At 46.2% G+C, this 22,631-nt stretch overlaps 2 protein-coding genes and 1 pseudogene across 4 annotated transcripts in view; 1 reads left to right on the forward strand and 2 right to left on the reverse strand.

The window, feature by feature from the left end:
- The window catches only part of cmc1 (C-x(9)-C motif containing 1), a 307,618-nt gene that overhangs the window by 200,887 nt on the left and 84,100 nt on the right, over positions 1–22,631 (reverse strand). The window lies entirely within an intron of this gene.
- The window catches only part of LOC308318953 (CUB and sushi domain-containing protein 3-like), a gene marked incomplete at its 5' end in the record, with an annotated part of 301,597 nt that overhangs the window by 49,456 nt on the left and 229,510 nt on the right, over positions 1–22,631 (reverse strand). The window contains 2 exons of the mRNA XM_080768691.1: positions 1,530–1,706; positions 4,533–4,715. Coding sequence (XP_080624817.1) covers positions 1,530–1,706; positions 4,533–4,715 — 360 coding nt within the window. The remainder of the gene's footprint in view (positions 1–1,529; positions 1,707–4,532; positions 4,716–22,631) is intronic.
- On the forward strand, positions 15,451–16,358 carry LOC308318954 (dehydrogenase/reductase SDR family member 1-like; annotated as a pseudogene). The gene has a single exon. The product of its transcript is annotated as a dehydrogenase/reductase SDR family member 1-like (transcript).

Raw genomic sequence — 22,631 nt, forward strand, 5'->3', positions numbered from 1 at the left:
GAACAGGCACTAAAATATTATGCAGTGTTAACTTTACATAATCAAAGGACTGCAAGGAGAGCAGAGCTCCAGTTTTTAGTTTTTATTTGACAAAATTGTCAGTATATATTTTATTTTATATTCTTAGTTTTTGTCATCATAGCTTGTTGTTTTTATTTTGTTTTCCTCAGTGAAAAGGTAGTCGACGAACATTTTTCGTCATAGTTTTAGTCATCGAAATCAACACTACAGGGTGGTACAGGCCATGGGACTGTGACGGCCAGGTCATAGGGAGGAGAGATATGTGATCCAGCCTGAGATATACTTGGTTGTTTATTGTGTCATGTACCAAATATAGCAGATCTGCTATTTTTGGTGCACAACTACTGTAAGTAGAAATCCTGCTTCTATCTGCATGTCTAATCGGAGTAATTCCTTTTAATAGAGCCATCTCACTCCACCATCTATCTTTGTCTCTCTCTGCGTCTGTGTGTCTATGTGCGCATGCGTCACATTGCATCACGTCCATAGGCTCGCTCATTCCACCCTTGAAAATCGGCACACACCATTTCATCTTCTTTTTGAGATTCAACCAACAAAACCAAGACAGGGCAGGAGAAGGTATATGATTATGCTCAAAGAGAAGAAAATATGTAATTTTGTTTAATATGTATTCTGGTGCAAATTGAATATAGATCGACATGCTCCTTAATTACCACAGGGCTCATTTGCTGGGATGCGGGTGATAAAAACTGTCTTGACAGTCCTCACGCCTTGCTGAGAGCGAGCTAGAGGGAGACTGCAAGATTTATATGCCATTTGAAATCTGAGGCGGTATTTTACCACTGCTGTTGATCAGTTAGAGCCTCCCCTCTCCTCTAGGCCTGTTCCGTTTGGCTTAATTTATTCAGAGAGGGGGGTTTATTGCCATTGACAAAGAATGTATTTACTTCAGTGAAAGAGCATCTTGCAAGAGCAAAGTCTGATTGAAGAAACAGCATGGTGCTTATTGGCACGGTGTAAAGTCATGCTCAGTGACATACACTGGGCCACATACTATACTGCTCTCTCCGGAGGCGGAGAGAGCTTATACGACAGAGGTGTGGTGCGAAATGCACCACTTTCTTTTCTTCTCTAATTGTTGTTCTATTTCTGGCAACGATGACAAATCCCATTTCTTCCAAATGGAAGAATCCCATTTCTTCCATTTCTTCCAGATAATGTCACAGTCTGAGCTAAATGTGATGAGGCACACAGTAACATTATCAGTGTTAATTTAACCTGGAGTTAAATTAACACTGAGGATTTCACTGTGCAGTAGCATCTCATTCTCTTCTCTCAGACTCTCATATTGTTGTGTGGTATACTGTGCCAGACCACGTCCCATGCAGGCCAGATATGGTCTATTTCTGACAGCGTGGGGAGACTGGTGAGAGCGCCTCATTCATTTTTCACAATGCAGAAATGATAAAGCAAGCCATGGTAGGTGTATCATAACTCAGAAGGAAATAACATCACTTTCTGTTTCTATTTCTGTGTGATATACGTACATGTGCAGTTGGGAGCTGTGCCGGACCACGTGCCGTTGGCCAGACACTGGCGCGTGGGCATGCCTGTGAGGACATAGCCTTCCATACAGGAATAGACAATGGAGTGGGAGAAGGTGGTACCGTCAAGGCGGGAAACACGGCCATGAGCTGGCGTACCCGGGTTCCCACAATGCACCGCTGCAATGGAGAGAAGAGAGGAGTTAAAGGACAGAGAGGTGCGAAAGAATAATCGATTTTCTTGGGATTACACGTTTTGGGTCACTTTTAAAAATAAATTCTCTTAGATGTCATGACAGTGGATCTCCAGCCATGCCCTCTTATTGCCATCTTCGGGTCCCTAGACGGACACATTCATTTTACAATCCAGCCAGGCTTATGCTATCGCATTTTCTTCTCTCATGGAACGAAGGAGGATTCTGCTCATGTGGAAATCATCCTCCCCTCCGTCTATATCCACCTAGACGATGTTTTTTCTTAAGCTTGAAAAAGTAAAATTCACAATTAGAGGCTCAGTCGAGAAAATTCCATGCTGGATGACAACCCTTTATATTACATAAACTTGGAAACACTCCAGAGCGATCAGCCAACTACCTTACATCTCACATTGTCAAAGGAGGGATATGGGTAGGCTATCTATTAGCCTACTTTTTTTTCCTCCCCCAGGACCCATGGGAGGGTGGGCTGGACAACTGATCCACTAGTGGTCAAGTGGATCACTCACTCTTGGTCACTATGCCTAACCAAATGGGAGGGGATGTGTTGTCCTGTCATTGTATGTTTGTGATGTGCAAAAATAAGGGATTTAACTTTGTAAACTTTGTAACTATGTAATTGTACATATCTTAATATGAAAATATGATGACATTTGCAGCTTGTGTGAGTGAGTGTGTGTGTGCATTTGTGCGCATGTGCATGCATGTGTGCATGTAACCACAAGAACAACTGAACAGCATTCATTTGTTTTCATTAAAAAGCCTTAAACAATGACCAGAGCCAATCTAAATCAACTCTTTTCACCATTTATGGGACATTCCGCCTGACAGGATCATTTCATGCTGAATCCCGAGGGAGAAAAGTACAGGGTTTGTTTCAAGTGTTTTCTCTCTGCTCGAAATAATGTTTCATTACTAAATTGATTTACCCTCTCAATCACCTAATTGTCTGGAAAATTTGAAATAGTGATTTCAGCAGGAGACGGAAATGTAGGCACAGGCGCAATTTCCTGCACCCAGATGTCAGACACACATCGGAACACTCACAGACGGGCGCACACACACACACACACACACACACACACACACACACACACACACACACACACACACACACACACACACACACACACACACACACACACACACACACACACACACACACACACACACACACACACACACACACACACACACACACACACACACACACACACACAGAGATTTGAATATTCATGCCCAACCTCAGACATGTACGGATCAGAGATAAGCTAATGTAAGCCATGTCGATTGTGTGACTCAATCGTTGCATAATTCATATCAAACAAGACGACAGACATACACAAAGTATCGCAGAAGGCCTGGATGGCATCATGGCCGAGATATTCAGCTGAACAATCATATTTACTCTTTTCTAGAGATTACAGCCGTCCATACATAACAGATGGCTGGACTTTAATTAACAGCGGACACGTCTTTAGATCCTGGACCGACAACAAGAAGTTCAGCTGTGTGTTAAAAAATCACTGGTGGCCCAGGCGGTGGCGTAACCGTCTGAGCACCCGACTGGTAATCCAGTCGCAGTGTGCCGCGGGTTCGACTCCCGAGCCCGACACAGCCTTTACTGCATGTCTTCCCCCATCTCTCTCCCATTTCCTGTCAGCCTACTGTCTGTCCCTTAAAAAAACCAATAAAAGGCGTAAGCCGCAAAAAATATCTTAAAAAAAAAAAAAAAATCACTGGTGTGCCAGCGCCCCTACTGGTACTCAAACTACTCATAGTCATATACTGGTGCTCATTAACGTCACACAAACACATAGGTGAACACATATAGTTGAAAACGGGCATTGCTGTTCCTTGGAGTGGTTGCACCACTCAAAAAGACCTATAGGTCAGAGACCAATAGCAAGATGCGGAATGACAAGACAGCCAGCCATCCAGATGGATCGGGAGAAATTATATGATATGAGTTGAATGAGAAAGAAAGAGAGGGAGAGAGAGGGAGAGGCAAAAAGAAAGAGAGACAGAGAGAGAGAGGCAGAAAGAAAGAGAGACAGAGAGAGAGAGAGGCAGAAAGAAAGATAGACAGAGAGAGAGAGGGAGGCAGAAAGAAAGAGAGACAGAGAGAGGGAGGGAGAAAGAAAGATAGAAAGAGAGGGAGAGGCAGAAATAGGAGCACTGAGGGTCTAGTTGTACATTGTCCTGTCATATTAAAAATGGCATTGGTTTTGTGCCTAGCTGGACAGTATAGACAATTGCACCAAACTGTTCTCCCCTCAATATCCTGTTGACCCCTGGGGCTAATTTATGCACCAAGTAGCGCTGGCTCACCGCGAAGCAATATCTTCAAAACCCGAAATGATTCATTTATCACATTACAAAAAGGAACTTGGCTTTAGGTCTTTGTAATTAATGGAATTTCTTTCCCCTCTTTGGTTGGAGATCTGGAGGCTATGAACAGCACCATGTGCTGGCGGAAAATACCAGACTGCAGCAAAGAGGTACTTATCCATCTGGTGCAGAACTGTGTTTGTGAACATTTGACCGTGCGTGCGTGCGTACGTGCGTGCGTGCATGCGCGCGCGCGCGTGTGTGTGTGTGTGTGCTTGAGAGATCGATCATGTGCAAAACACCCACAAGCTCACCACCTCGAGTGTGCTTGTTTCATTTGTTGAAAAAAGATATACAAAAAATTTACAATCCAACCTGCCTGCAGCTCCTATCCTCCTTTGTATCACAGCTGTCTGACACACATGTCATTTTTACACAGGCATTTCAAAAGTCCCCTCACGTTTGCAGAAGGGCTGTCGACCGGACCAGGTCCCGTTGGGGAAGCAGATCCTCTCTGCCGAGCCGTACAGTGTGTGGCCCACTGTGCAGGTGAAGCGCACTTTGCTGCGCAGCTTGAAGTTGCCCGCCTCTCTGCTGGCATGGGCGGGCGTGCCGGGGTCCCCACAGGTGCCCGCCGAGTCGCCTGCAACGAGAGAGCAACAGCCAAGGAACAGTCAGGACGGGCAAGTATGGAAATAGCATAATATTTCTCTCTGTTCCCCCATGTGTGTTCACAGTTATGAAGCCGAGGCAGCTCCACAAACAGCTCCACTCTGTCATGCAGAAGGGGAACAATGAATGAAGAAGGCCTGCACTTGAGGCTTCCTACCGTAGAAGCCGCTATAAAACACAAAATGCACCAATGAGCATTTGTCACAAGGCCAACAACCTGGAGGACCGATAGTTTTCACTGCTTTGACACAGAGACCATCCCTCCCATAAAAGCTGCAGCGGAAGCACTAAAACGCAACCAGCTGTGGTTATGAGGAATGATGAATACAGTTTGACCTCCGGAGCCAGATCCTTTATCATTATCCTGAATGATCTCTCCTGCAGAGGAATGTATAACACGCTTTTCACTGTGTCCAACCACTTGTCTTGCACATCTACAAAATCTACGAGCTAACACCCGTAAAAAGATACACGACGCGTCCTGTTAGAAATTAATGTCTCTCCAGTGGGTGCAGGAGGCAAAAGAGAAAAAAGAAAAGAAGCATAACTCTTGGAAGGAAGTTCTCTGCAGATGAAAGAAATGGGAGAGAGACAGAGAGAGAGAGAGAGAGAGAGCGGGAGGGGGGCACAGAGAGAGAAAGAATAGCATTTGTGTGCGTAACTAAGTATAAATTAGGCAAATTTACATCAGAGTTAAGGCGACTGACCAGGGATGCATCCCTTGAGCATAGTGGAAGCACGTACTGCACATTAACAGCCCTCCACTGACATGTCTCTATGCTGCTGCTGCCAGAGCTACTGCGCCACTCTCTCACAGAAATGAGACCAGCTGAGTACAAAAGCCTCTGAAATGAAAAACAGGATCTGGCTTCATAGGATAAAGCAAAGCGAGACACAGAGGGGGGGGTGAAGTGAATGTAGAGTACATGCATGGGTAATGAGTGCGTGCGCGTGCGTGTGTGCGCGTGTGTGTGTCTATTCTCTGCTCATCTGTACAGTATCACTCTCACCTTGTGATTTGGATTTTTATAGTTATGAGACGGTGCTCCTTGAGCAGGGAATACAGTATGTGCATGGCAGCCTGCATGTTCGCTATACCACACTCTGTACACATGGCAGCATGCACCTGCAGTAATATCACCCGGATGTTGACACAAAGCAACTGCGTGCATACGGGCGTCTACCTGTCCATGTGTGTGCATGTGGTTGTGTTTACTAGTACAATACATGTGTGCACTTTTTTGTACATATGTGTGAGTCTCCTTTACTGATGAGGGGAGGCAGCCTACCCAGCTGTCCTGTCCTGCAGTCTGACAGCTATAATGTCACTAACGTGGATGCTGGTGGATTAGGAATGAATCTCCAAATTATGTCTCTCAAAAAACTGTTCTCCAGGCACCCGTTACGGGGGGAAATAGTAAGATTCCAGAATAAGGAATGCAGACAGAAAAGAAGCACACACAAAACAAAAACGTCTACACCACAGCAACAAAAATCTGTTTTAGTGCTATATACTGTATAGCACCTTTGTCAAATGGTGCGATATAGAACCATCAGAACTGAATTAAGTTAGAAAACCTCTATAGAACTACCTGTATACAGCAGCTTAACGGCTGCTTTATATGGCAGTGGTGTGATACTGTAGTGTAGTGCCACCTCAACCATCCCAAAGAACTGCTGAAGAAGGCTATCGATTCTTCAGCACAACCAATATCATTAGGCGCTTTAAGTAAAGTGAAAAAGCTTACAATTACATTTAAACAAGAACAACAAACAACCTGTTTATGCCTACAGCTCCAGGAATGTTAAAACCTTACTTACACCCAATGACCACTTGCATTATAGTGACTTATAAATGTAAATGTATAATGCATTACAACATAAAATAAACATAAAATGGTGAATGGTGCATTTATATAGCGCCTTTATCCAAGGCGTGTGGCATTCCAAGGCATTCACCCATTCACACACACATTCACACACCGTTGCTGGAGGAAACCATGCAAGGCACCAAGTCTTGCTCAAGGACACTTTCACACTAACTCTGGGGGAGCCCGGGTTCGAACTGGGAACCTTGCGGTTCTTACCCCTGAGCCACTGCCGCCCCACAATAGGCATTGTAAAACCAAACCAAAGGGGCAAAGAATCACACAAACACACACACACACACACACACACACACACACACACACACACACACACACACACACACACACACACACACACACACACACACACACAAAGCTGTGCATAGGAGGGGCAAGCTCCCCTCAAAAACGATCTAAAATAAAGTGATTTAAAGGCTGTTGCCTTTCATTCACTCGCAAAATTCTCGTGATACTTAATACTGCCTGCTCAAAAACTGAGAGCCAGCATTGCAGAAACCAGCATTGCAGAAACTATTATTATGCTCTTTCGAGACGTCAATATAATTATATTGTTTGCAAATCAGAACACAAGGTATCAGGAATATCTGTGATGTTTTCTTTCATATGTCCAAATTGATTATTGAGTATACAGGTTCAATTTTGTTTTTAGTTCAATTTTGTTTTAAAAATCATACCCGTGTGAAGTGAGGGGCGCTAATGTATTAAAGTCTAACTCATGGTGATATGGTGATGTAATGGTGACAAACGGTGCAAACACAAAAATGAAACGCCATTAACAACAAAGAGACAACTTACGTCATCTTGTTCCTAACACAAACTTTAAATGCCATTACAATAAAGTTAATTTAATGTTTGTTTTGACACCGTCAATCATAGCAACATAAGTTAGACTTATTAGAGCCCCTCACTTCACACGGGTGTGATTTTTTTCTCCTACAGTATATACAACTTTTCGTCCTTACACGTGTCACATTTGCCATTGACAATGATAGGAGAATTTACGTCATATAGTATGTGTCTGAGCAAATGGGCTTTTCTGAGCACAACAGCTCGGGGCTTATGTATATATCAATCACACACATTCTGTTGTCATCTTACATGATCAAAATATGAGTTGTATTAAATTGTATCATGGTTAAAAGATAATAACATAAATTGACAAATTAATTGATGAAGAAGTATATTCATTTTTTATTGGATGATGTACGCCGACAAGAGCGCCCCTCACTTCATATAGGTGTGATTTTTTACCAAGTTCACAGTCATTCAAAAAGTATGTTTGTTCATGCCTGTACTCGTCTCCGCTAGAGTTATTTTAAACTCCTTCACTCAGTGAATCGCCCTATGGGGAGTGCCATCTCTGGCATGAACACACAGAATTAAACCATATACTTCACGAACAATTTCATTGGTCGGGACTTCTACCCGCCCATGGCATGATCACCCCTCCCACCGGGGTGATAACGTTCCTCTCATGCCATACGGGTCATTCCGATTGTCTTCTGCTTGCTGAACGCACGTTAAGCCACGCTACCTGTTTGTTATTACCTGTTGAAACCGTATCTCACCAAAGACGGGCCATCGGCTTGTACCAAGAGATTCACAGTGTTCTGCAAACCCTCCGGTAGCCCTCTTCACGACGACACGTATCTTGCAAAAGACCACGTAAGTGTTTACCGGCCGCTGAGAAGCGTAACAAAGGTCTTGTGCAGTGTAGAGTTTGTTAGCCCGCTAGCCAGCTTCCTCCTCCGGTCGTTAGCTCTAGCTAGAGGCCCTCCTCGGCTAGCTTTTGCTCGCTGGTGCAGCGCCGAGAGACGCCACTTAGCCTCGCTGTTACACAACGTTAGCCTCCTCCCGCGCCGTAAGACCGGGCTGTCTGCTAGCTTGCACTCGCCTACACAACGAGCCTTAGACGCGGCCCTGCCTTGTTAGCCTGACGCCGAAAGACGCGAGCTAACTCGCCGCTACGCTCCGCGCCGCTGAATACACATCACCGACGCGGCCCAGCTTTGTTTACTTGCCGCCGAAAGACGTTGGTTTACTCGCCGCCGAAGTTACTCTCCGCCTCCGGCCTTTTACACGCTCCCGCGGTAAAAATCGGAGTGCATCTTCCAGGCCATCGCCGAAAGACGAGGCCCCTCCACTGGGCTTATTAGTGTAAACAATAACCCACTTGACCCACGTGACGACCCGCGGATAGTGACCACGGTCCTAGTAGTTACTGAAGTAACTCTGGTTGTAGTACTTTCCCTGCTAGGTTACGAAAGTAACCCAGGTTCTAGTAATTTCTCTGCTATTTTTGAGTGCTCTGTGTAAACTCCACTCTAACTAGCAAGAGCCTGTGGTTGGTTTGTTTTCTCTGCTATCTTGAGTGTTTGTGAAAACTCCACTCTAGTTAACATGGATACTGACAAGAACCCAGCATCCACTAGCACCAAGGCTAGTAGCTTAGCAGCTACTCCACAGAGGGTCTGTCTCCACAGGTCATGCTCCAACCTTCTGGCTGTAGATGACCTCCACACAAGCTGTGCCTTTGCCTGGACTTCTTCGCCAGGCCATCCTTGCTCCTGGCTTCTGTCCATGCTGTCTTCCCCTTTCCTTCCGGCGGAAGCAGAGGCGTCTTCAGCGGGTTGAGGCCCGCATCGCCCACGGCGATGCCAACTTGGACGACCCGGGTTTTGATCTGAGAACACATTCTCCACTCTGACCCAGCGCCCCAATACAGGGGCTCGTCCTAAGCCTACATCCACCGCCACCAGACAGGCAGCAGCCTGCACCTGGAGCCAGGGGGAGGGGCACAACTACGCTCCGGCTAAGAAGGTACCTAAGCCCGCTGAAAAACGGGCTCCAACCTTATAACTTAAAAGAGAAGTGCTTCTACAATATCTTGGACTGCGGGTTCCTTCTTCAAGCTACACCAACACCCAAGATGGCCTGCAGGGGTGACAACGGCTCTAGTTGACTCGCCGCCGAAGCTACTCTCCGCCTCCGGCCTTTTACACGCTCCCGCGGTAAAAACCGGAGCGCAATTTGCCAGGCCATCGCCAAAAGACGAGGCCTCACCACTGGGCTTATTAGTGTAAACAATAACCTACGTGACAACACGCGGACAGTGACTACGGTCCTAGTAGTTACGAAAGTAACTCTAGTTCTAGTACTCTCCCTGCTAGGTTACGAAAGTAACCCAGGTTCTAGTAATTTCTCTGCTATTTTTGAGTGCTCTGTGTAAACTCCACTCTAACTAGCAAGAGCCTGCGGGTGGTTTGTTTTCTCTGCTATCTTGAGTGTTTGTGAAAACTCCACTCTAGTTGGCATGGATACTAACAAGAACCCAGCCCCCACCGCCTCGTCCTCTCTCTCCAGACCCCTCAACCCTGACGCGTCTCGGAGACACCATGACGAGTCCTTCCTGGGCTCCTCCCCTGCCAAGAAGGCGGCTCGGACCGCCAACAACAAGCTCCACACGCTCTTCACCACACTGGTAAACAGACCTGTGGAGCCAGACCCAAGACATCAGCCAGGCCTCGCCGGCTGGCTCTTGGTGCTGCTCTCCCTCCAGCGGGATCTCGTCAACCCACCAACGAGGCTCCCTCGAGCCGGGTGGTTGCGACAACGGGATGTCGGATGCAGTCCTAGGCCTCCACCGACGACTACCGCTACTACTACCTCACGCAGCGGCAAATGGCACGAGTCTCACTCGACGTGGTTCCCCAGCGACCCTCGACTACCGACTGCTTCCCTCAACATTACAGGTATGTACATTGTGAAGCTAGGTTTGTTTAGCTTTTAGCTAACCTTTTCGAGGTCGGGAGTAGCAACCTCGTTGGATGGCCGATGCCACCCTAGCTGCTTAGCATTCTAGATAGGCTGTTTTCAAGGTGGATGACGGACAACGAGCTCCTCCAAGAGCTCCCTCCGTGGACGTGAGGGACAAACGTCCCCCATGCCCCGCTGACCAACGCCGCCGCCCTCCAGCAGCCGCACCGCCGCCCTCCACGGGGGAGACGCACCCTGACGTCTTCCCCCATCAAACCCGCCTCAGGGCTTGCGCTGGGCGTAGTAGTCTCGGACTGCACTCCCAAGCCGCCCCACAAGAGGTTGAGGTTCATGGCACGGGTTCCCGCCATGTCCGGGCCCGTGGCCCTGTGCGACCACGCGCTCCCCTGGCGATGGAGAACCCCCTTGCGCGTCGCCTGACACAGTGGGAACTGTGCGGAGCGTCTTCTTGGGTTCTCCGCTCCATAGCGAGAGGTTACAGGCTCCGGTTCGCTATGAGGCCCCCTGCATTCGGAGAAGTCCTCTACTCCGAGGCACACGGCGAAGAGGGTCAGATTCTCCAGCAGGAGATCAACTCTGTCCTGTTTCTGTAATAAAGGCTTTGCCCAAAAAAACACAAACAACAACAATATCGGGGGGGCATGAGCTCGCTGTGGAGGGAAACCCCTGGGTTTCCCGACACAATGAGACGGGACCTATTTCCGGTGCCGAGTGCACCCTTTCGACGGGCACACTCGTCACGAGTGTGGACGGGTCATGCCCAATTTTTCTCTCGTCCAGGGAGCTCCACTGCCACAGTGGAGGCTCCCATGGCCACAGAGAACCCTCTGGCTCGATGCCGACTGCAGTGGGAACTGTGCGGAGCATCCCCCTGGGTCCTACGCACCATAGCAAAGGGCTACAGGCTCCAGTTTGCTATGAGACCACCCGCTTTCGCAGAAGTCCTCTTCTCCGAAGCTCGTGGGCAAGCGGCAGAAGTGCTCCAGACAGAGATTCAGTTCCTGCTGGAGAAGAAGGCCGTCAGAGAGGTACCATTGACTCAGAGTCGCAGCGGTTTTTACTCCCGCTACTTCCTGGTCAAGAAAAAAGGGGGGGGGCTACGTCCGATACTGGACCTACGGGCTCTCAATCGGTACCTCAAGACCTTCAACTTCAAAATGCTGACGGCCAAGTCCCTCGTACGTTCCATACGTCCGAACGACTGGTTCACGTTGATAGACCTGAAAGACACCTATTTTCATATTCCCATTTACCCACCTCACAGGAAATTCCTGAAGTTCGGTTTCAAGGGGAGAGTGTACGAGTACACTGTCCTCCCCCTTTGGGATGTCCCTGAGCCCCAGGGTCTTTGTGAAATGCACCGAGGCAGCGATTGCCCCGCTGCGGTGTCTGGGTCTCCGCGTAGCGAGCTACATCGACGATTGGCTACTAAGCGCGGACTCTGCACGAGAGGCGATGCGGAACACCACTCAAGTGGTGCTCCACATGACCTCCCTGGGGTTCACCATCAATCACGAGAAGAGTGTTCTGGTCCCCACAAGGTTGATAGACTTCATAGGCATAGCACTGGATTCAGTCTCCTACACGGCTCGACTGAGCCAAGCAAGGATGGACGCTTTCCTACAGTGCGTGACGCTGTTCAGGATGGGACAGAGGGTCCCCTTCCGAACCTGCCTAAGGATGGCCGGGCTCATGGCGTCGGCCATCTCCCTAGTACGGCTGGGCAGGCTATACATGAGACCTTTCCAGAGATGGATAAGGTCCCTAGGTGTGCCCACCAGGTGCCTGTTACGGCGAGTGACGGTATCTGCAGGCTGTGTACTCGCCCTGAAGTGGTGGTCGAACAGAGGTGTCCTGGTGGAGGGTGTTCCCCTGGGACAGACCCTTACCAGGAAGATCGTCACCACGGACGCCAGCATGTCGGGGTGGGGGGCCACCCACGACGGCAGGACGGCCAGAGGAGTGTGGCACGGAGCCATGAGGCGTGCACACATCAACTATCTGGAGCTCCTGGCGGTCTTCCTTGCCCTGCGGCACTTCAAACCGCTTATCCAGGGGTGTCACGTTCTGGTTCGAACCGACAACACCACGACAATGTGCTATGTCAACAAGCAGGGAGGGCTCAAATCCCTGCGCCTGCACACGTTGGCACACAGGCTACTGACATGGTGCCACGAGCATCTGCTGTCGATCACGGCCTGCCATGTCCCAGGACTCCTGAACACAGGAGCCGACCTGTTGTCCAGAGGCCCACTCCGCTACCACGAATGGTCGCTGCACAAGGAAGTAGCAGCTCAGATGTGGGCCAGATACGGCACGCCGGTGGCGGACCTGTTCGCGTCGGAAGAAAACACGAAGTGTCAGTACTTCTTCTCCCTGACAGGGTCCCCGTCTCTGGGCATGGATGCGTTGGCGCACCCTTGGCCGAGGGGCCTGCTTTATGCATTCCCTCCTCTGCCCCTGATCCCCCCCGCCCTGGCCAGGGTGAGGACTCAGGGCCTATGCATGCTACTGGTGGCCCCGGCTTGGGGGTCTTGGAGGTCGGACATAGTCCCACTCCTGTACGACCGGCCCTGGCAGCTCCCGCTGCGGAGGGACCTGCTCACCCAAGCGGGGCAGGAGATCTTCCATCCACGTCCACAGGACCTGGACCTCTGGGTCTGGCCCGTGAGGGGCTGAACCTGGATGCCGAAGGCCTGCCCCCGAACGTCATCACGACGATTCTAGGGGCGAGAGCCCCGTCTACTAGACAACGATACAACACGGCACGGACCGTGTTCGAACGTTGGTGTGCGGCCAGGCCTGTACGGGTTATCCCGTTTCAGGCTTCGGTGAGGCACATTCTGACCTTCTTGCAGGAATTCCTGGACAGAGGTCTAGGCCAATCCTCTGTGAAGGTCAACCTGGCGGCCATTTCGGCGTACCACGTGGGGGTAGACGGCAAGACAGTAGGTGAGAACCTACTAGTCCGTCGTTTCATGGCGGGCGTTAGGCGAGCCTGTCCAGTTTCCAGATCTCTGGTCCCGTCATGGGACCTGACTCTGGTACTGGGCGCCCTTTCGCAGGACCCCTTCGAGCCACTGGGGACAGTGGACTTGAAGTTCCTCACACTAAAGACTGTTCTGCTGGTCGCTTTGACGACTGCGAAGCGAGCCAGCGACATACATGCGCTTTCGGTCAACCCGAGCTGCATGAGATTCAGCGGGAACGACTCTAGAGTCTCTATTAGGCCGAGCCTCGCGTTCTTGCCTAAGAATTTCCCCTCTGGCTGCGCCCCGGTCGATCTGATGGCATTTCACCCGCCACCTTTCTCCTCTGTGGAGGATAGGAGGTTGAATTGCCTATGCCCGGTCAGAGCACTGAGACACTATGTGGACAGAACTGCTCCTTTCAGGAATGGGGATCAACTGTTCGTGTCATGGGGTTCCCGAAGTAAGGGAAATCCGATGACGAAGGTAAGACTTTCACAATGGATTGTGGAAGCCATTCGTTTGGCATACGCCGAGGGAGGAGTGGAGCCCCCAGGGGGCTTGAGGGCTCACTCTACTGGGGTATGTCTGCTTCCTGGGCGCTCGCCGAAAGTGTCCCCATTCAGGATGTCTGTACAGCGGCGGGCTGGTCGCCCCCCCTTCGACTTTCGCCGAATAACTTGGATGTGGTGCCGTCTGCAATGGCTCATGCCGTTTTAGACGTCGCTTCCTGAGTTGGCCGTCACGGGTAAAAAAGCCTGTGACGTTGGTTGGGACTTGTTCAACTGGTAGGTAGCTATACGGGAGTTTATATTTCCCCATAGGGCGATTCACTGAGTGAAGGAGTTTAAAATAACTATAGGTTACTTTAGTAACCCCAGTTATTTAAACGACTGAGCGAGGTGAATCGCCCGAAAGACTACCCTTCTGACTTAACTAAGCAGAAGCCAATCTGGTTAACATGGAATGACCCGTATGGCATGAGAGGAACGTTATCACCCCGGTGGGAGGGGTGATCATGCCATGGGCGGGTAGAAGTCCCGACCAATGAAATTGTTCGTGAAGTATATGGTTTAATTCTGTGTGTTCATGCCAGAGATGGCACTCCCCATAGGGCGATTCACCTCGCTCAGTCGTTTAAATAACTGGGGTTACTAAAGTAACCTATAGTTTCAGTGCATTCTGTGAACTTCCGGTCCAGGGCTTTGTCACTATAGAGCGCCGCAGTCCCTCCCCCTTTCAGAAAAACGAGTGGCCCAGGAAATGAAATCCCATCGGCACTTCTAATATAATTTATTTAAAGACGGTTACGCCGCGGACAAAGCCAACTCGGATCGTGACAAATCATGACAACGAACACAATGTTGACGAAAAACAAAACAAATAGTGTTGTCTCCTGACTTTCTTTTCTTCTTTCTAATGATTTGATCGGCCCAAAACATTGTGTTCATTGTCATGATTTGTCACGATCCGAGTTGGCTTTGTCCGCGGCGTAACCGTCTTTAAATAAATTATATTAGAAGTGCCAATGGGAGAATGCATTGTGTTTTCATTTCCTGGGCCACTCGTTTTTTCTGAAAGGGGGAGGGACTGCGGCGCTCTATAGGGCATGCCCATGCATAAAGTGAATGGCAAATCGATTGGGAAATTGAGTGTCAAAGTGAGTTTAACATTGTTTAATACAATAAGACTTTTCAGTTTGGATGTATGGGCTGTCAAGGCCAGAAAATTGTGTTTTGCCACTCTGTCAGAACCGTAACCAAACATCTCTATCTGTCTGTATGTGTCCCTTTTATCATGTCCATGTATGGAGATCCCTGATGTCATCAGTATTACACAGTGTGGGAATAAATGATCAGATTATTTTATTTAAGCGAAAGTAGCAATACTCCAATATAAAAGCTATAATGTTACAAAAATGTCTGCACTCTTGACTTTTATTTGACTCAAGTATTAATAAACTTAGTAGACCACAAACATCTTTGAGGTATAGGCTAGCCGCTAGACGATTCATAGGAGGAGTTCTGTTGACATTACATGCACCAAGGAACTTGGTGACCACCAGGTAAGAATGTCCCTTTCAGGCTGGGTGTGTTTGGTGGCAGGGGAATAGCTCTACAATTATCAGAAGCCGGGGCTACGGTCTACATTACAGGTCGCCAGGAGATGACGCTCAAACTCACCGCAGCAGAGGTCAAGGAACGGGGTGGGACACGTGTTCCGGTGATCTGTGATTCCTCGAAGGATGAAGACATTGACAAACTGTTCGAACAGATCAAACGGGAACAAAACGGGAGACTAGACATCCTTGTTAACAACGCCTATGCTGGTGTGCCGGTTGTATTTCAGAATATGGGAAAGACGTTCTGGGAGGCTGAACCATCCATGTGGGATATCATAAATAACACAGGTCTTTGAGGCCACTACTTCTGCACTGTGTATGCCTCACGGTTAATGGTGGCACAGGGCCGAGGCTTGATTGTTGTCATCTCGTCCATGGGAGGGCTGCGGTATCTCTTCAATGTGCCCTATGGCGTTGGTAAAGCTGCTTGTGACAGGCTAGCAGCAGACGCTGCCGTTGAACTGAAAAGTAGAGGGGTGGCCTCGGTCAGCCTGTGGCCCGGGCCAGTGCAGACAGAACTGATTACTAAATTTGTACTGGAGGACACCTCCATGAGTGTGGATCCTCAGATAAAGCAAATGTTTGCCAATGGAGAATCCACAGAGCTGAGTGGGAAGTGCATTGTAGCCCTGGCGAGAGATAAAAAGCTCATGTCAATGACGGGGAAAGTACTGATGAACTGTGACCTTGCAAGGCGCTATGGGATACGAGACATTAATGGTCGGAAAGTGGTTGATTATTTGTCCTTAAAATTTCTCCTGAAACAAGTTTCATCTCCCTCCTGGCTGACCCGCTTTGTGCCCTCATTCGTGCGTCTGCCAAAGTTTGTTCTCTCCCTTGCAGCTGGGAGATTTTAAACACTTAAACCCTCAATCTATTCTTAGTGAAACAGACCGGAGTTGTAACTGTACTTGGTCTGCTCTTGTTTCCCAAGCAAGTCTTCGCCAGAAATATATCTACAAGCTCAGCGTTGCTACATGTTGTTACCTTGTAGTTCTGCTATTTCTTCAGAATAGGGGTAAACACTATTCAAATAGTTAAACACTTCCAGTTTTCCCCAAGTGGCAATAATTAATTGCTACAAACAAGATATTACAAAAAAAGAAATCTGAGTGATGGATATACGCACATTCAGATTAGATTTTATCTTTTTTTAGGGGTACATTTAGTGGTCGAAGCGTTTTACTTTCAGCTCACTGTTCTGATCTGCGATAAAAAAACTATGTTTGACCTCCTTACCAACACTACACAGGCTATTTGTTCTGTTATGATCCATTAAACAATTAAAGTTATGTTGTGGTTTGTTCTTGCATAGATTTTATATTTTAGCAAACGGACACTGATAGTGACTTGCATTTTAATATATCAGATTGATTATTTATAACACAGTATAATAGTGATTATGAAGCTGCAAAATTATTACAATGCAACTCAGTGCCAAGCAGTTTAGCAATGTTATAATGCTTGTCTTCATACGTCATTATGAAACGCTTCATAAAGTGTTATAATTATTGACTGATTGATGAGTGCTCATTGCTTTAATTGCATCATCTTATCACTATTATATATTGTATATACTGTATGTAGGCTACACAAACAACAGTTTCAAATACATTTACATGTTTTTTGGGTGAATTAATCGAGGAGGGAAAGAAATCCTCCCAGTTTGTAAGGACCTTTACTGATATAAGTGATGGACATGTGAATGTATGGTGGAAGGATAATAGCCATCTGGTACACCTACATTCTCCTGGAACTGCAATGTGTTATTGTAATATCTGTGGTCTCATACTGTCACTCATTTCTGCCATGATCATCCTATGATGATTCTGTCGAGAACACCAGTATAACTTGGCTATAAACTGGTACTAAGATCGTGTTTTGTCCTTCGAGAGGCTGACTGTCAGAGTGACAGCTTCTCAGCACAGATGGAGTGACATGACAGGTTGAAGAACATTAGAACAAACTCATTGCAATAAAGCTTGATATGTGGTGTGAAGCAAATATCCACAGAAATTGATGGCAATTAGATTTTCAAAACTAAAATTTAAACAGTTGTATACTGTATGTTGTTGTTCCCCTCTATTTTGCATTCTGCTTTCACCACCCACACAAAACAAAACAAAAACTCCTTAGACAATAAGGAAAATGTATTTTCTATTTCTATTTTTTCTATATTTCTTCCTTAATAGTTTATGCAGAGAGCAAGTCTTTTCCCTGCCAGCTTCATTATAATGCTGGACTAATACACTGGCAGGTCAATAGTGGATAGGTTCAGGAACTTGACTTCACAATTACACCAACGAGGACTAAAGTAATAGTCACTGTATATTTGCACATTGGCCACACCCTGAGGAAACCGGCAGCTAGTACAACGCGCCAGGCACTGACTTGGAACCCCCAGGGGAAGCGGAAGAGAGGGCGGCCTAGGAACACCTGGAGGCGGGACACTGAGGCGGAGCTGAAGAGACAGGGAATCAGCTGGGGAGAGGCGGAAAGGAAAGCCCAAAACCGTGTTGGATGGAGAAGAGTCGTTGATGGCCTATGCTCCACTGGGAGCGACGGGCCTAAGTAAGTAAGTATATTTGCACATACAGTATGTGAAATTTGTCCTCTGCACTTATACCCATCCTATAACTAGCAGTGAACACCATTAGTGCAGCACTTGAGGAGCAGTTAGGGTGTGTCTTGCTCAGGGACACTACAACATATTGATTCCCGGGGTTGGGAATAGGACCGTCTACTTCCCAGGCGGGCTCTACCCATTTAGCTATGCTGCCCCCTTAAAAACACACGTGGTTAGTGTCGTTGTCCAGAGGGCAATCATCATACATCATCATCATACCAACTGTACTACCCAGAATTCCCCAGAATTGCGCCTTTCTAGTTGGACCCGACTTATGCGGCTTATGACGTAAATTCTCCATTCATTGTCAATGGGAATTCTTTGTGTAGGACAAAAATACCAATTTGCTCAGACACATTTGACGCCCAGGATTATATTATATAATTGACACTGGATGAAAAACATGGGTAAATAGTGGGATAAAAATTATAGTAAAAAAAAATTACTTTATACTTTAGTTTCCACTCAACATCTCCACTTACTTTACAAAATCACTACCACACAACTCAATTCATTAAAACTTGACCTTAAAAGTCAAACCAATCATTGAGCCAGAACTCAAAACTCAGCTCATTTTTAAATACCGTTTGAGCTTGGTTTGAATCATCTTAAATTGCAAATGATGTGGTAAATGCTTGAGGTCAATTAGGGATTGTGCGAGTTAAATTAAGTGCTGTATAATTTTTTCCTCCAAATATGGTGACAGAGGAAGAGGCTTGACAGTAAGACATCATAAAATGGGGCAGCAGTGGTGAAGATTAGAGGAGCATGCTTATGGCCTAAAGGTTCCCAGCTAAATCCCCCAGGAACATTTAGGAAAAGCCTGGGTGGGGAAATGAATGATCAACATCCACCGTTCAAGTGCCTTGAGCAAGGCATTGAACCCCCAAACGCTCCAGTGGAGCTGTTCAGTGGACAACACTATAAATTTGGGACTGTACTGGGCTGGTCCCAGATTAATGTGTTCTAAGTCTAACTGTGAGTTAGCAAACCCTGCACAAATAAAGGTTAAGAGGCGAGCAATGAAAACCATGAAAATAGAAATAAATGCATTCAATAAAGCTTCTACTTTGACAGTGAAATGCAAATCAAAGCACCAATCAAGTAGCCAGTTGTTTTTCTCTCATTTAGCAAGCATTTTGGGCCTGGAGATGGTAGTTCTACAGGACTGCTTAGTATGCATGGAAAAAAAAACTACATGCATCATTAGATAATTTAAAATCTCCCTCTCTCTCATTCACTTCTGCAGGTCTGCAGTTCTGCTTACAAAATGACTTCTGGGACAGTGAATTCACTGGAGTATACAGACTAGGCAGTTAAGGGTGATGTAAGGAAATGGCTGAGCAGGTAAAGACTAGATCTTTCTGAACATAATATAAGGAACACTTTCTGGTAAGACTTTATATTAAGGTCGCATCTATAATGGTATAATTTACAAATAAATATTTATAAAACATATAACAACTTATAACAACATTTATAATGTATTACAAGTGCTGGTCATAATGCATTAATATCCTCAGTGGAACAGCACATTATAACTACCATAACTTAGTCAGTTAGAAGTGCTATAATTAGGGGTGGGCGATATGGAAAAATATAATATCGCAATTATTTTTCAAGAAGTATCACAATCCTGTAGAGGATTATTTAGAACTCACATTAGAAATAATCAAGGTAGAGAGTGGACTGGCACAATGTCACTTTTATTACAAGGAGTGGTCCGGACTCCGGACCACATCCAGGGAGACTGCACGGATGCAGGCCTCTCGAGCTGTTTACACAATGAAAGAGCAAAGAATACATTGGAGGTGTTGTCAGTGGACATGGCCAAACAGGGGTCTATGTAAGAATACAGGTGGAAGCCTTGCTTCCCAGTATACTGTGAGGTGCAAAATAGGACACTAACTGTGATGACTCATCAGAATGTTTTCAGGACAGTTTAGTATTCTCATCTTCATTACAATCCACAATATTATTATGAGGACATAAGATGGGTTGAGGAAAAGCTTTGGTTAGTAAGAGTATAAATCTTAATTTCGGTAATGTCGCCAGTAATATATTCCACTCAATTGATAGTTATTTCATGCAGGCAATGCCATTAGCGCCTTCGCATACTGTGGTTTAGTTGTAATGCTCATCAATCATACCTCCTCCTCAAAATAATGCTCTATTTGGAATCAGGATAAGGGTTCTGATGAGTGGTATTTGGCACTGATGCATAATCAGTATTCTATTCTTGTAATTAGCACTCATCAGCGAAACAAAAAAGGCACTAGATATCCTATTCATGAATAGGACTGCCAGGGTTAGGAGTGTCAGGGTTATTTTGCATGCATGCATAATCATGCTGGATATATACAGCACCGGACCTAAACCTATATACCGCCGGACCTAAACCCCATTGAGAATCATGGGGTATTATCAAAAGGAAAAACAAGAAGAGCTGATAACAAGCACCAAGGAGACCTGGGCTTCCATAACTCCCGGGCAATGCCACAGGCTGATTGCCTCAATGCCACGGCGTATCGAGGCAGTGATGAAGGCAAAGAGACTCCCAACCAAGTATTGGAGATTGACATTTCTGTTTTGAAAGTACCATATTTTGATTGATTGAAATGGTGATTTCTTCACAGTATTCAATTTTTTTGAAATTCAGTTTTAGTGGGTTTTATGAGCTGGAAGCCAAAATTGTGTAAAGATAAACAAATAAATAATTGAACTAATTTATGTTGTGTGCACTGAATCTATTAGGGCAACAAATAAGGGCCAACTTCAGAATATTTACTAATACATATGCTAGTACACATCCAGAGACAACATTATCAGTTTCTCTTTAAATACAATTGTATGGAAATGATTTAAAATGCAAAGTTCTCCATATCTGCTGAAAAAGCACAAACATAATTATGTAACAACAGCTGAAGACTGCCTTAAAATGCCACCATTGACAAATCGCTCAGACAGCTTAACGTTCATAAACACACACCACATTGATACAATAATGTCCTTTAAAGTGAAAAATGCAAATACAATAATACACAGCCAGTTAACACAATGTTATGCACCCTCTTCAGCACCATGGACAGCGTAGGACATTCAGAGTTGAGGAAGAAGGACAAAAATAAATGCCAGTGAAACACAGCAAACACAGCATGATTATGTAAAAAAAAAAAACATGTATAGTCATGTAATGTGCAGATAACATCATCAATACTGCGGGCAGTTGCTTAATGTCAGCCTAGCTTGATTCAGTAAAGCTGCAAAGATTGATGAACTTGTTGAACTGAATTCATTAATTACAAAATGTTGGATTGAAGCCCTTTGCGAATGCCAGTAGCATCAGTTTTCTGTGGATGCAACAAGTTCACACACACACACACACACACACACACACACACACACACACACACACACACACACACACACACACACACACACACACACAGTCACACAGTCACACAGTCACACACAGTCACACAGAAACTGAGTGGTGGTTTATTTTCCGAAGGGCACAAGCTAAAACAGAGTGGATCTGGCAAATACTTTTTATTGCACAGCACTGGAGCTATGAGGTCATTACGACCCACTACTAACCGTTAGTCTCCCTATATCTGTCCTGCATTTCTTGTTTCTGGTTTTGATTTTAAGTGTGAATAAAAGTGTGTGCGTGCGTGTGTGTGTGTGTGTGTGTGTGTGTGTGTGTGTGTGTGTGTGTGTGTGTGCGTGCGTGCGTGCGTGCGTGCGTGCGTGCGTAAGAAGGAACTTCACTCACTCTAATTAGTGCAATGATTCAGCCTACACACTGTAGTTATGCCAATAGTGTTGATTGGACTCACATTTGGGACCTCTGGGGCAACATGTGAGAACTTGTTGCATCCACAGAAAACCAAAGCAAAGAGCTTCCATCCAACATTTTGTATAATTAATGAATGTTTAGGCGATTCAGTTCAACAAGTTCAACAATCTTTGCAGCTTTACTGAATCAAGCTAGGCTGACATTAAGCAACTGCTTTTGATGATGTTATCTGCACATTACATTACATGTTAGTTTTATTACATAATCATGCCGCTTTTCACTGGCATTTCTTTTTTCCTTCTTCCTCAACTCTGAATGTCCTTCGCTGTCCATGGTGCTGAAGAGGGTGCATAACATAGTCACAGACCTACTGTAACTGTACTGTAAGGCAGGGCAAAGTTGCAACATTTCTGACACTGTGTTAACTGGCTGTGTATTATTGTATTTGCATTTTTCACTTTAAAGGACTTGATTGTATCAATGTGGTGTGTGTTTATGAACGTTAAGCAATCTTCAGCTGTTGTTGCTGTTTATATATAGGACATAATTATGTTTGCGCTTTCTCAGCGGATATAGAGAACCTTTCCAGATTTAAATCATTTGTTGCCCTACCTTTAACATTGCTGGAAATGCTGGGGAATAATATATCGTTACTGAGGCTGCTTTCACAAAAAAAAGATCTGCTAAGAAATTAAGTGATCTGCT

Source organism: Protomyctophum bolini, assembly GCF_963924005.1.
Source record: "Protomyctophum bolini genome assembly, chromosome: 7".
NCBI classification, from domain to species: domain Eukaryota; kingdom Metazoa; phylum Chordata; class Actinopteri; order Myctophiformes; family Myctophidae; genus Protomyctophum; species Protomyctophum bolini.